The 15,873-nt window shown below is 36.9% G+C and overlaps 1 protein-coding gene across 1 annotated transcript in view; it reads left to right on the forward strand.

Annotated features, from left to right (window-relative positions):
- Window positions 1-13,991, forward strand: part of LOC114474673 (E3 ubiquitin-protein ligase SMURF2-like) — a 50,896-nt gene extending 36,905 nt beyond the window's left edge. The window contains exons 12-20 of the mRNA XM_028465141.1: window positions 998-1,202; window positions 3,092-3,195; window positions 4,051-4,165; window positions 4,401-4,579; window positions 5,272-5,409; window positions 5,509-5,629; window positions 8,478-8,679; window positions 8,851-8,926; window positions 12,957-13,991. Of these exons, the coding sequence (XP_028320942.1) occupies window positions 998-1,202; window positions 3,092-3,195; window positions 4,051-4,165; window positions 4,401-4,579; window positions 5,272-5,409; window positions 5,509-5,629; window positions 8,478-8,679; window positions 8,851-8,926; window positions 12,957-13,056 (1,240 nt within the window). The 3' untranslated portion in view covers window positions 13,057-13,991. The remainder of the gene's footprint in view (window positions 1-997; window positions 1,203-3,091; window positions 3,196-4,050; window positions 4,166-4,400; window positions 4,580-5,271; window positions 5,410-5,508; window positions 5,630-8,477; window positions 8,680-8,850; window positions 8,927-12,956) is intronic.
- Window positions 13,992-15,873: the final 1,882 nt, after the last annotated feature.

Consider the following 15,873-nt stretch of genomic DNA (forward strand, 5'->3'; position numbering starts at 1 on the left):
TGTATTGTTATCTGTAAAATGCAGTTGAATTGAATGATTGATAGGATCTGTTCGTGTTGTGAAACATAGCAGCAGCACAAATGCTTTTGAATTGTTTCTGCACAGGTGGTGTCATTATGAGCTGCACTTGTAGTCCATCTCTATATGTGTGCAAATTAATAGATAAAGCCAGGATATCCTGTTCTTGTTTTGGGTTCGTCTTTTGTTTTTTGCATGTCACCTTACTTTGATGGATAGGTAGATGTTGTGTGATCCGAGCCAGCGTTGAAACATTCTTTGAGCCATCTGTCAATAAACCTCTCAACTGAGACCGCAAGTTGAGTTTGTTCTGGCAGCAGAGAGCTGGCAGTGTGCTGCAGCCGCTTCATTTCCAACCAACATTCAGTGTTTGGCTGAGTAACATTGTCAGTAATGTTACACTAATGCTTACAAGAGTAGCTATGGACTCACCAAGTGGGGAAAAACATTACAAGTGTGATACAAAATGATACTATGTAGACGATTATGTTCAGATATGATGTTTTACAGGAGGAGGTAAAGACTCTCAAGAGCTTTAGCTATTTATTACTTCCCTCCAATTGAGTGATTGATTCATTAATAATCATCAGTCGATCTGTACTGAATTACTGAATAACAAATGGATCTCTCAGAGCCTTGTCTCAGATGCTGGAATACCTTGTGGTGTTCTAAGATATTCACATTATCATGGGATATTCTTCTGCTAAATAATGTTTATTTACATTGTGCTGATTGGGATAAAATACTTATTAATACTAATTTATGGTCACACTGGCAAACGACCGATTCATTTTCATAATACTAACCTTCAGCCCGCAGCTGTCGGCCAAAGAAAATGGTCAAAAATGTGTCTGCTTTCCATCCGTAGTCCTCATACATTGAAGACAATGACAGCCCCAATATGAAAATAATCAATGTATAAGAATGATAGCTGGATGCCACTCTATCTATGGTAAAGCTCTCCTTCCTATCTCTTCAGTCAGCCCGTTCAGATGAAGGAACAGAGTGTACCTCCACAAGCCCTCTCCCCGGCCCAGCTACCTGAAGAGGCTGAATGTCTGACGGTGCCCAAATATAAAAGAGACCTGGTGCAGAAGCTCAAGATCCTGCGACAGGAACTTTCCCAGCAGCAACCACAGGCCGGCCACTGTCGCATCGAGGTCTGTCGAGAGGAAATCTTCGAGGTAAAAGAAGTCACACAAAGCTGCATGCTTGAGTGGAAATGCTATAATTTTCAGACTTAAAACTAAAGCCCTTTATGTTTGTGATATTGTCTGTAGCTAATGGGAACTTTCCTGCATCTCAAAGATGGCAAGATTTTTCTTCTTTAAAAATCTAAAAGTCTGTCCTAAACCACAAACACAATAGGCGTGTCGTAAATCTATTGAGTTAAAAAAAAAAAAAACGGCAGCTTCCACATGCAGACATCTACATGAAATGAAAAATATGCTGCTGTTGTAAATTATCGAGTTTTGAAGAAGAAATGATGACATTTGAAGTACAAACATTTATAATAATAGCAGTCTGGGTGTTGCTTTCTCATTTCCAAGGAAAGGCAGAATAGCCTTCTTATGCCACAAATAACATTCTAGTTTCCTTTTCCTCCTTTTTTGGTTCCCCAATCATTTGTTTAAGCACAGAAAAGCATTCTTTCACAATGATTTCAGTGGGGGAGCGGTGAGGGGGGTTAGAAGAGCAGAAGTTTGTATTTAAAGCTAGATTTAACCCTACAGCTGAAGTTGAAAATGGAATTGAATGACTTCCTTATTTTTGACAGAGCACTGTTAATGTAGAAAGTCAATTGTGGAGGAAGAGGATGACAGTGTTGACACTTGACTGCTTGATTTCATGTTTCCATTCTATCCTATGTTGAAGGTTTACAACCACTCTTGCATACATGTAAAGATAAATGGCTAACCTTCTCCTGAGCAGGTTAAGTTCTGGATAAGTGTTCAGCAGGTATAAAAGCACCGCCTCCTGACCAATCAGTTTTGTTGGAAAATGACCATTCTCTATACATGTTGGTATGTGGATCTGACGGGACAGGAGAGAAACAATATTTAGGGATAGATGTAAAACATTCAATTTACACAATGACATCCTTTAGGAAAGATTTTTTTTTTTTCCGTCTGATGGACTGACCTACATTTGTCACTGATGGAGTCATACGTTGCAAATATAACCTCTCCCAGTCAGGTGTTCACTGCACTGCAGAATGTGTGCACTGCGCTAAGGTTTAGCTTAATCAGTCAAGCACATTATGAAACATTGGTTATTGTTCTGATTTAGACATTTTTAGTAAAAATGCTTTAGGTGTTTTATAATCCCAGGTGGGATGGATCGTAACACTAGACACAAAATTCTTTCTTTCTTTCATTCATTCATTCACTCATACATTATACAGTATATATGCTGTTAGTGATGCTGAGACCCAAATACTGTATTTGTGGTTTTCCCTGCCCACCTGCCCATACATTTAATCAAAGAAGCGTTTTTCATGTGATAAGATAATATAGTCTGTAAAATAGAAATAATGTACATTTTATTATGAAGGTTTAGTGAGCTCTACATTGAATGCAGCATGTACTTCCCTTTAAAAACTTCTCTGCCATGTGAAACTGACTGATCACAGTTCTGTCCATTTATATTGTCCGATGAATTATAGTTGTTTAATCTCACAAATCTACACATTAACAGTTGCCACACCAATTTTCAGACAGCAGGATAAAAAAAGCTGCTACATTTACCAATTTTTCTAATCTGATCAACAGTTAATGGTCATGGGGAAGAGGTGGCATATCGTGGAAATACTACTTTCTTAATGTGCTACCAACTTTCTGTGTGACAAAATGGTAGAATAGAAATAATTGAATTTGCTTGATAGGCTAAACAGAAGGCTCAACTCTATAATGATGTACACACGGAACACCTTCTGCTTCTTGGCCGTTAAAAGAAAAAAACAATTAACGATGCCTTTTAACTCATCAATTGTCCACATGCTAACTGCTAGCACTTTAGATGACCTTTGCAATCAGAGTGTAGTATTTGATACCAAAACTGTGCTGATTTGCAGGAGTCGTACCGGCAGGTGATGAAGATGCGCCCAAAAGATCTTTGGAAAAGACTGATGATCAAATTCAGAGGAGAAGAAGGACTGGACTATGGAGGGGTGGCGAGGTAAAATATCAGTCTGTTTGTGTGGGTTTAAATACATCCCAGTCAGACTTTGTATGGGACCTTCAGTTAAGGAGCCATTACATAAAAGATATAGAGATGGCCCCTCCTGGAAACTGAATTATGTGATTAACATAATAAGACAATCATAAATGGGTAGTACAATATTAAATTGTAATTTCAGCAATTCATGAAGGATTAAACTGTAGAAATATTCATTCAACCCTGTACATACAGTAAAAGAATAATGGAAGAAGGAGCGACCGTGGATCAGGTGGTGGAGGGTCGTCTTCTGATCGAGAGGTTGGGGGTTCGATCCCAGTACCTGACTATGTGTCGACGTGTCCTTGAGCAAGACACTGAACCCTAAGTTGCTCCCAATGGTCGACCAGTGTGAGAGTGATTGGGTGAATGAGCTGATATGTAAAGTGCTTTGGGACTGCTTCAGTGTGGTTATAAGACGCTATGTAAATCTAGTCCATTCACGATGGAAAATGTAGAACATTAAGACATGTTTAAGAAGAAAAACATCAAACTAATTTCCTCTAGAGAAACATCCTGTCGCCTGTGAATTGGTGGTCATTTTATTATAACACCACTAAATTTTATTATACATTTTAAAAAACAGGAAAAACATTTTAAACATTAAACAAGAGAGCATTTGGATTGGTGGATGAAACTATTTACATGTTTTCTAGGAATGTATATTAAGAAATTCCTATATTTGGAGTGTGTTTGAATGTTTTTTGTACATTTATATGAAACAACAAAGATGTGACTTTTAAAAGAAAATCATCATAGTCATGGGTTGTATATTGGTCTCTATGTTTCAAACTGATCCTGACCTTGTTTTTTTAGGGAATGGTTGTATCTGCTCTCCCATGAGATGCTGAATCCATATTACGGCCTGTTTCAGTACTCCAGAGATGACATCTACACCCTGCAGATCAACCCCGACTCTGCTGTCAACCCAGTATGAACTATTTTAATAATAACTTCAACTACAGTATGTGATTGCATATAATGGATGCCAGTTACTGTATATCAAGTTTTAGGATGAGCAATAGATAACAGTCCTTTGATGCCGTATATTTCTATGTGGCTCTAAAATGGTAGAAAAAACTGACGAACCTGAAAGATTTTATTTCATTTGGTGGTTCAAACTGACGGGATGTGACAGAAAATGTCCAACTTGTTGCACTTCACAGGAGCACCTGTCGTACTTTCACTTTGTGGGTCGTATCATGGGGATGGCTGTGTTTCATGGCCACTACATAGACGGAGGCTTCACTCTGCCCTTTTATAAGCAGCTGCTGGGGAAACCCATCACGCTGGACGACATGGAGTCTGTCGATCCCGACCTCCACAACAGCCTTGTCTGGATCCTGTAAGACCCACCTCCAAATATGAGTTTCATTTTTCTAATGGTGCCACGTTGTTGTTCTGATGCTTAAAGTTGTTGAGCTGGTTAGCAAACACACATTCACACATACTGATGAAGGAAAAAGGCAGTTTTCTTCCATCATTTAAAAACAAAGACATCTAATATTTTGTCTTCATCTATAGTAAACCCAGAGCTCTGGTGCTTTGTGCAGGGTTGGCATCAATTACATTTTTCAATTACAAATATGTCTTCAATTATCCATGTTCAATTACAAATCAATTATGATTACGATAACCAGCATTTTTTCCAATTACAACTAAATTATAGTTATTATTTTACAATGTTGTTCTCAATTACTAAAGTTCAATTACAATTTTTATTAATTTTATTCATGAAACGTTGAGGATTGTATACGTTTTTTTTTTGTGTATGATGTTGTTTTAGCATCTTTACATTTATATTTTAGTGCATTTATTATAATATCTTATGTAAAAGCCCAACATCAAATATGACTTATGTTTTTATCTCTGTGCACCTCTAAATATTGTAAATGTCCATTTACTGATGATGTTTTCTCTGGATGCCTAAGAAGCTGTACATTTCTAATTTTAGTCTGAATCCTAAACAGTGAAATTATTTTAGTGAGTGATGATGACGCCCCTTTGTTTAAAAGTGGATTGTTTGTCTTTGCGCAGGGACAATGACATCACTGGTGTCCTAGATCACACTTTCTGTGTTGAGCACAACGCCTATGGGGAAATCATTCCACATGAGTTAAAGCCTAACGGCAAAAGTATCCCTGTGACAGAGGACACCAAGAAGGAGTATGTCAGGTATGAAGAAACGAGCACCAGCAACCTTTTTCTCTTCTCAGTGATTTATTATTTAGATGAAAAGAAAATGCAGCTTTTCTCCTACTTTCCTTCCTGCAGGTTATATGTGAACTGGCGTTTCCTTCATGGCATCGAGGCTCAGTTTCTGGCTTTGCAGAAAGGATTCAACGAGGTCATTCCCCAGCACCTGCTGAAATCCTTTGATGAGAAAGAACTCGAGGTGAAACCACATTTTATGTTTAATAATTCCTTTAACAATTATTGTTACAGAAAATTGTTTTAAAATGAAAGACAGACAACACTTTTGGAAACTAGTTTTAGTCTCTTTACAAAACATGGAAATGTAAAAGAAGAGAAAACAACTAAAGCCAGAGCAGGAACTAGAGAGATTCATATTTATTACATCAGGGGTCACCAACCTTTCTGAATCTGTGAGCTACTTCATAAGTACTGGGTAGTCCAAAGGGCTACCAGTTAGAAAAGCACTTTTTAAATACTAAATGTTCATGGTTTTATAGTATTTAGAGGCTAAGATAATAAGGAAGGCTAGCAGTAATTTAAAAAGGTCGGAAATGTTTCAAAAAACACTTTTTTTCTCCTAATTCAAGCAATTGTGTTTTCATTACATTTCATAGAAAATTATCATTTTCCTATTTTACTTGCTAACAAGCAACTTTGAACTAAACTGTAACATTTGTAAAATTAAACAAATATGTCAAATTTTACGCAAATGTATTTTATGTACATCATATACACAACTCCTGGCAAAAAAATATGGAATCACCAGTCTTGGAGAATGTTAATTCTGTTGTTTAATTTTGTAGGAAAAAAAGTAGATCACAGACATGCCACAAAACTAAAGTCATTTAAAATGGCAACGTTCTGGCTTTAAGAAACACTAAAATAAATCAAAAGAAAAAAATTGTGGTAGTCAATAACAAGTGCCTTCTTAGATCAAGCAACTTATTTTCTACAAAATGAAATGACTGAGGCTGGTGATTCCATCATTTTTGCCAGAGGTTGTATAACATACTACTGATCATACACCAGATCCGCAACATTTTAAAACATTTGTCACAATATTTCAGTGAAAATAAACATTTAAAGATGGTCAATTTAAAGGAGACATATCATGCTTTTAAATCCTTCCTTTTTACATATAAATCATACAGTTGTGGTCTATATAAAGCGGAAATGCAATGCTTGGGTCTGAATTCCTCATTATTATAGCTCCACAGGCCCCTTTTCTACCCCTTTTCTGATGTGCTGCTAAGAGCAACTCGTTTTGGTGCGGTCTCTTTAAATGCAAATGAGACACTTCATACCCCGCCCCCTCTCCAGGTTGCAGAGGTGACACTCGGTTCAACTCCAAACCGTTTGGCCATTTTTGTTGTTTGATCGAAGAGATACGATTGTCTAGCGGCGCAGAAAATGTTTATTCACACGTTATTTACAAAATGTCAACAACGGAAGACTTGTCCATCCAGCCTTACATGTTCGAGCAGAACCCTAACAAGTGAGCTAACACAAGCACCGAGCTAACATTTTGACTTATCCTCTCGTAACTTCGGCATCCTTGAGCTTGACTACAAAATAAAAGCGAGAAATAAAAATGGCGGATTGCTCGAAGTGTTGGGCCTGGAGTCGATGTCCTAATTTGGCAGTTCCGCTGCAAATACTGTGATGTTATTGTTAAAAAAACGAAATAGAGAATCGAAAAATCGAAACAGATTGAAAAATATGACCAAAACAGAATATAAAGATATCAACGGAGCACCTGAAGAGACTAATTTGAACTTTTCTGTACTTCTAAACACTCTAAATATACAACAAAATTACTTTAAGGGCTAAAAAAGTGGATTTAGCATGATATGTCCCCTTTAATACGAAAACTTTATCATGTGCAGCACTAACTACTTCTCTGATATGTGTTTACCTTTGTGAGTTTGAATCCTAGAAAGTAAATCAGATTTTAGATGGAGCTCATTGGTGACAAGAGCTCCTGAGGGCCCCTCACATGGTCCATATGGGCTGTTTTATCTGTGGTTGTTGCGATGTTGTGTTTGCTGCTAGTTCATGTTAATGACTCTTATAAAAATGACTTGCTCCTATATTCAGTAATATAGAACTCAAACATTGACTCCTAAATGTCATGATATTGATCAAATCAGCTGTCATTAAGAAGCTCCTACACTGGCAGGAAATGCAGAGATTGATGTAGGGATGCAGCATCCAGAGACAGGCCTCCGAAAGAACATTTAATTTCAATTATTATTATTACTATTGTTATTTGTTTATTTATTAGTGAATTGTGCCAAATACCAAACCGATATCTCTTGTGATTATCAAAGGAGTATAGGGCAGGATCTAGAAATCAGACTCCATAGTAACACCACGGTCGTTCGTGTAACTGCAGTCATCATGCCTCTGCATGCATCTGTGGAACCAAACAGTAGTTTAGTCCAATGTACTTGTTGTCTTTCAGTCTTCAAGCTGTCTTCTACTCATTCTTTTTTATTTATAGAATGCGCACTAGCGTCATTTGACATCGCCATCGGCGTCATTTAACACCACGTCTGCAGAACTGCACGGAAAATCAGCCCCAGAACAGCAGTCCAAAATGTATCACACAATCTGTTCAAGGCGAGAGGGAGAAATGTGTGTGGGCTCATTCTTTGGTTTGGGGCTTCATCACCCGTTAGCAGTAAAAAACATAAAATGAATGATCATTTTTTCACAAATCCTGGGGATTCCCTGACTATCAGGAGAATACTAAAGGTTATTAAATATAAATCAAAGTAATGTCTCCAAAATACTCTTTAGTAGAATAAAGTGTGAGCAACTGCAACCACACCCAATCTGAATGTTTTTCTGATTGATTTATGATTAGATAAAAAATAAAACTAAATATGCAATTTTTATTTAAAAACTACATCAAAATAATTAGCTTTCAAAATCAGCTCCTTAAAGAACAGAACGGATTCAACTCCTTCACACACTTCACTCTTTTAAAGTCTTGAGTTTATATTATTGGGAGATGTTAACTTGAGTTTGGTTCTGCTTCTCAGCTGATCGTGTGCGGACTGGGAAAGATCGACATCTCTGACTGGAAGTCAAACACACGTCTGAAGCACTGCACTCCAGACAGCAACGTGGTGAAGTGGTTTTGGAAAGCCGTGGAGTCGTTTGATGAGGAGAGGAGAGCTCGCCTGCTGCAGTTCGTCACCGGCTCGTCCAGAGTCCCACTACAGGGCTTCAAGGCTTTACAGGGTTAGTACTCCACCCACCATTATCTGGAACTCAAACACGCTTTACCTCTGTCATCGTAGACACGTTATGGCTGATTGTTGGTATAATTGTTGAAAATGTATTACATGCATTTGTGTTTTACCAGTAAATATCACATGTGTTATGATTTATCATTGTTTAATGTGTTTGCAGGAGCTGCAGGGCCAAGACTCTTCACTATTCACCAGATTGATGCTAACGCCAACAATCTGCCCAAAGCTCATACCTGGTGTGTGTCACGCACAAACACAGAACATCTTTTTTCAAGGAGCCACTTTTGTTACTTTAACTTTGCGATGATCCCATATTGTGGCAACTGTTTATTAGACGAAGCCAAGGTTGGGGTCAATTATAATTCTAATCACGTAGTTGATAATTAATTACAATTATGGTGTAATTATAATTGTATTTGTAATTTGTAAAATCTGTTGCTGTTGTAATCGTAAATACGTTGTAATTGAGTTTAGATAATTGACTTTGTAATTGTAGTGAAAATTCTATAAAAATTGTCAATTATAATTTAATGTAGGGCCCTATAAAATCTATGTTAATGGAGGTGCATACGGAATCGACCAATGAAAACGCAATCCACTGTTGAATGCGGAAATTGAGAGAATGTGGATGAAATGTCATCACCGTGAGGCAAAGGACATTTTTTTTAATGGGGAATTATTTCATTAGGTGTATCACTTGCCCCCCTCCAGTTCTGACCTCTTCAACCACCACCTAAACCACTCGAAACACCGTCTAAACTGCTAAAAACTACACAAATCATCACTGACTCCTAAATTCAGAGCCGACCAGTGCCCCCTAACTTTATTGTGCATGTGAAGCTCCGTCCGCGAAAACATGAGTAGCTTCACCTGCTCAGAGTGTTTGAACAACATTTTATCAGAGCTACAGAAGATCTGTGGATAAAGTTGTTCTGTTGTTGTGGACTAGACCACCGTTGCCAGGGATTGTAGAGTCTGAAACATTGTAAATTAATGATAAATATAGCATCTAATACTATCAAATATTCTGGCCCCTAGTGGTGAAATAACTGATGCATCCTTGCGCTCATTTGTTTTTGTTTAATCATTATGGTCCGGAATTATGTCATCAAAATAATTTTAGAAAGATGATCAAAATGTAATCAATAAACCTACTCAGATTCAGTAAACCATTGATCCCTGAGGGGAAATTGGGTGACGTTAATGCTGCTCTCATACATCTTTATATAACAAAGATAATTAAAAAGGAACAGTCACAATAATCCATGTCAGTACAACTTATATCTACCTTACCTTACTCATTTTAAATTATTTTTTTTATTTTTGAAATACATTTGTTTAATTATGGTTTTCTTTATTAGTATTTTTTTCTTGCAAAAGTTAAAAACTAATGTTTTCTGAAAAAATTATTAATATTTTTTTTTTTATTTTTTTTTTAAAAAAAAAGGAATTTTATAAAATTAATGTGGAAAAATTTAGAAAAAAATAAAACCAATTTTATAGGGCCCTATTATTGCAAAACTGGGGAACCATGTTACAGTTCTACACATATAGAGTTAATTATTAAAATATGTTTTTTATCAAGCTTTCACACATTTAACATAAATATGGGAATTGAGGGGCATACTGACACAAAAAAGACTCAGACGCCCACACCAAAAATATTAAAACCTATATTTTCATTGATTAGGAAGCCTAACAGGGAAACCAATGGATAAGAAAGAAATTAGATGATAGATATTTGTTTTTAGTGTGTTTTACAGCAGATTTAGGACCTGTTATCATAAGCGATGCTAACAGAGAGCTAACACAAAAGGAAGGTTAACTTTTATTAGGCTATTTATTTCAGGCTTAGTAATTGTGATCAATTGTAATTGGAAGTTTAGTAATTGAGAACCTAAACAGAATTGACTTTGAGGCTAAAAAAAATAATTAATTGGAAAAAAATGCCGGTCACTGTAATTGTAATTAAATTGTAATTTAACATGGGTGTTACTATCCAAGTGCTGAAAAGACACCTGGATAACAACAAATGAAAATGAAACCAAGAAGACAAGTCAGTTAAGTTTAAATGATTTATTTGTCCTAAAACAAAGACGAACACTTCCCGAGTGGGGAAGGTGAGGGCTGGGAGGTTGTGCCAAATAAATGAAACGATCAAAACAAACCAGGCCCTATCAAACTCTACCACTAAGCACTATGAAAGAAAACAAACAAAAGTCCTGACTGGCTAACTAAAAGAAAGGCCAAAACTTACATGGGGTGGCACCAACCACTAACCTAATGTTTCTAGACATTCAGGTTACTCGGTGTGCAAAATGTAGGCAGTACCTCGTCTTACCTGGCCCTACACCTTACCACCACACAGAGATCAAAACAAATGTGAGTTTCCACTCTCAAAAACGAAGGTCACCAAGTTGTTGTTGAGGCAGCACAGGTTGAACAGCTCTATCCAGACTTCTCCTGTGCTGATCACGCCCTTATGTACAGCAGAGGGGTATTCCATAAAGCGGGTTATGTTCAAACTATGAGTATGTTGGGGCTCAAATGAGGAAAACTCTGAGTATCCCATTCCTAAATGTGAGGTATGTTCTTCTCTGAGTATGTTACCATGGCAACATTGTCCGTGAACTAAACCTGGTCGCTGGCAGACATAATTTCTTAACACTTTAATGAACCTTAACACTCTTCTCTGAAACACATTTGTAACATCACACACCACAGACGTGCTAACATCATTACTAATGTTGTTTCTTTACGTTTTTTTTTTTTGTTTTTTTTTTTGTGCAAACGGTAGTTTTCTTTATAACATTGTGGATACAGATCATTAAGTGAAAGACAGAGGTTGATCTGCATTAAAACATCTAATGACTTCTGTAGTAAAGTTCTTTGAATACAAACCTGTGGAGAATGTAAAGGAGAAGATGACAATTTAAATGAATCCACTTTTAAGGCTCGGTTTGTTGTTTTTTATTGTTATACAGTTAAATCTGTAGATCATGTATCTATGAAGGTATGATGGTGCAGTGAATTGTGACGCTGCCCTTGGGAGCAATGGGTCGCAGGTTCGCGTCCCGCTTCAGTGTTTTTTTCCTTACATTTTTTAGGACGTTGAGATAACTCTGGTGACAATATTACATTAAAAATCAATATAATTGATTCGATATTAAGTGGCTGTCACTGTCTTAATATGCAGTGTAACAGGGGGGCTCTCTATGCAGCCATCCTATGCTGCTGCCACGTCTCCTCAGACACATTTTATTCATATTATTCACCGCTCGTCACGTCACTGAAGCAATAAAGTGATGAAGCGACCAAAAAGTGACTAATAACGGGTGATTTAAGCCACTATTGTCACTGAAGACTGAACGCACCTTTAGAACAGGCTCATTTTCCTCAAACACTGGCTTATTTCACTCATTAGGGTGAATAAATCACTATTTTCCATTTGGTTGTCATGGCAGTTTGAGTATTCTCTGATCCAATGATGATGACTTTTTATTACACGCATGCACGTAAGTAACCCAAGGTTTACATACTCAGGATTGATTAACCCATTTCATACCAGCTGTAATGGAATCCGATACCCAGAGTTTCCCATCACAGGGTATGTTGACCCAGAGTTTATGGATAGACTCAGAGTTTGTTAACCCTCCTTTATGGAATACCCCTCAGGCCACCTAACGAGGCCAGGTGGGAGCTGCAGCAGCCAGTTGATTAGCCTGCTAGGAACAAAAGAGGAGGGTCACCCACTGTCACAACAGTGCAATGTTTACATGCACGTAACAATGGGTAATTGAAAACGTTATTGTAACTGAAAATGTAATTGACCCCAACCCTGGACAAAGCTGTTTACTAGTCAATGAACCAAGCAGATTGGAGCAATTTAACACATATATAAGCCTGCAGATAAGATCAGGATGAGTTGAATTAAGCGCTTTGAAGCATGCAACATTAGCTTAACCAGCAGAATATTTGTTTTTTTTCAAAGTTTTTACTGCTGCTGAAAATTACAAAATACAGTTTCAATATCTCAAATACAAAATAAACACACAAATGATCGTTCAACGCACAAATTATTGTAATTTAGAATATGTAAGAGATCAAATTAAATGACAAAAACATGTAGATTTCATTGATTCCTAGATGTTAATAAAGAGATAGTTGTGAGGGAGAATAAGGCTAACACTGTTGTGATAAATGGACCAGTGAGTAGTAAACTGTAAAATAATCTGGGTTGTTTTTCCCCTTTTCTAATTCCTCCAGTTTCAACCGTGTGGACATTCCTCCATATGAGAGCTACGACAAGCTGTACGACAAGTTACTGACAGCCATCGAGGAGACATGTGGCTTCGCTGTGGAATAGACAAGTGTGGCGTTGACGAACACGTGAAAGAAGCATGCAGGCCTCTGATGGACCCGAGTGCAGAGCTCCCTCTGCAGGTCTGGCTTGAGGTTCTTCCTCCTTCCTTCACACTCCTCCTGCATCGCCGTGTGCTCCAGCAGCTGCTACACAGTCACCGTCACTTCTTCTCTTTGAGTTTGGTTCAGTTCAGCTGAGGTGCTACAAGTCGGTAAACGAGGAGTCGCGTCAGACACATTTTTACAGAGTTCTTCCTAGATTAGTTCACCGACCCCCTCCCATGTCATGCTACTGAATCTTTAACACTGCAGGTTGCCATGTCTTTCCTTTATTAGCCATCTTAACCTCCTCAATTCATCTCGAATGTTCTCCGCAAATCCATCCTACCTCAGTGCAAAGTGGTGATTTCTGAAGTCTTGTTCCTGAAGTCTCATTTCATGTGTGAGAGTTCATGAATCATTCATTCCAAGTTCAGACACAAAAGGGTGAGAGTTAGATTATTCTACTAATTTTGTTTTGTTTTGTTTTTGTAGTCCGTATGACCTTTCAGTCGTCAAAAGGAAGCTTCATTTTTATTTTTATTTTTTGCTCAAGTTGCTGCAGTTGTGGTCACGGTTCTGGTAAAACACGTTTGTGTAAACAAGCATGTCCTTCAGCTCTGCCTACATCACGTCGGTCTGTGTGACTGAAGCTTCCACTCAGCGAGCAGACGTCTACATGTTTCCTTTGAATCTTTAAACTCTACCGGTCACTGATGGACGCCATCTGTTTTATTGGTTTTTCTTTTTCTCTTGTCACTTAAGAGCACTTTACAGCCAGAGTGGTGGAGAGGGCAGGAATTACTTTCTTCACAGTAAAGATATATCATTTCCCATTAAAAAAAAAAAAAAAAAAAAAAAGACACATCTATACACCTGTAATTTTAGAGTATATATGTACAAATACATAGCTATTTTGTATATGGATGCTTGTTTTTTCCTTTATCAATTTAGACGTGAGCATGTTGAAATCTGTCACAGATCTCTTTGCATTTTCCGGTGAAGTTTTCCCTTTTTTATGCTATATTTTTTAATCATCCGTCAGGCTCTTATCTGACCTGCTGCATAGGCTTAACACATAATTATTTACAGAAATGATGGAACATTTTGATGGAGAAAGTTGTGTGACTCCTTTTCTGTGTGCTTCCTGTACTAAAGTGCAACCATGAAATATTTGAAACATTTGTTTTTAGTTGACAGATGCTGTTGTGTTTTCTAAAAAACAAACCGAGTCCTTGAACTCGAAGGTGGAGAACATGCAAACTACAGCAAGAGAGGTTTTTGCACACTTTATGCAGACTTGGGCTCCAAGTTATATCCCAACACTTCCATATATTTAAGAAATTGTACTTGTTCTTTTCCCAAATGTGGATCACTCTAATGGGGTTATATGCACGAACGCGCACACACAAACACACACTAAAATTTTATCTCTGACAAAATTTGCCACTTTTCAAACCTGAAATCAAACTTCATCATTCAAAGAAACCCACACTCTTAATTGAATTCTGTATAAAACTGTCATTTATTTTTTTAATTTACAGCACCATGTTTTTTTTTTCTTCTGTTTTTGTATTTATTACTGCATTACCTATGAGTTGATGTTTGTTTAGTTTTTTTCTTTTTCTTTTTCTCTCATATTAGCTGCTCTGTGAGTTTGTAACTGACACTTGTAAATATGGACAATAAAGAAGCAGTCAAACTTTTTGTGCCCTTGCAGAAGGCTGAGCAATAAAAAAATGATGCTGTTGGAACTGGACAGCATTGTGTTTTATAGAAAATAAAATATCAATGTGGTTTTTTTTTTTACTTTGTGCTCTAATACAAAAAGGTTTGGAGTTTTTTATTCAGAGGGATTCCAGTGTGCAACCACAGCCACACGTTACAATTCAAGCGTTAGAGCAAACATAGGTGGCCCTGAGGGGCCCCATGCGACCCTCGGCCTAAGTTTGTCCGGCCTCTGAAGTAAATCCACAAACTGACTCAAAAAAGACAGACAATGACAGGAAAAATACACCAAACCACAACAAAAACCTACAAAATGAGAGATAAATAATAAACTACACAAAATTACAACAAAAACACAATGAGAGTAAAATATATAAAATGGGGACAAAAAAATAATTATAGATAGAAAATTGCACAGAATGACAGTAAAATATACAAAATGGTCGCAAAAACACAAATGAGATTTAAATATAAAATAAATAAAACAGACTCCAACTTCTAAAGCACAAAATAACTTTTTGTATATTTTCCTGTGATTTTGTGTAATTGTCATTCTGATTTTTTTTTTTCTGTAATTTGTTTTTTTGGTGTTTTTGTATATTTTTCTATCATTTTTACTGTATATATGTATACACTTCTTGTGCATTTCTGGAGTAATTTGTATTTTTGTTTTCAATTTGTGTAATTTTCTGTCATGTGGTTGCCGTGTGTTTTTCCGGAGTATTTTTGTTTTCCTTTTGTGAATTTATATTTTAGTCCTTTTGTGTATTCTTGTTCTTTTGTCTCTTTTTGGGGTCATTTTTCTGTCATTTTGTTTGTTTTTGGTTTTTTTAATAGTTTTCTGTTTTCTGTGTGTTCGTTGTCCTGTACCGTTTTTGTTCTAAATATTTTTCTGCAAAAATAACCACACCGTTTATTTGTTATTTTGATTTGGTTTTAAAACGTAATAACCAAAGTACGATGGGTACGTGGATTATGATGCTACATATACATATGCTCCCCAACGTGTGCACATTCAGCACACGTCACAAGCTGTAGCTTACAAGACACACTC

Source organism: Gouania willdenowi, chromosome 1 (genome assembly GCF_900634775.1).
Source record: "Gouania willdenowi chromosome 1, fGouWil2.1, whole genome shotgun sequence".
Lineage (NCBI taxonomy): Eukaryota > Metazoa > Chordata > Actinopteri > Blenniiformes > Gobiesocidae > Gouania > Gouania willdenowi.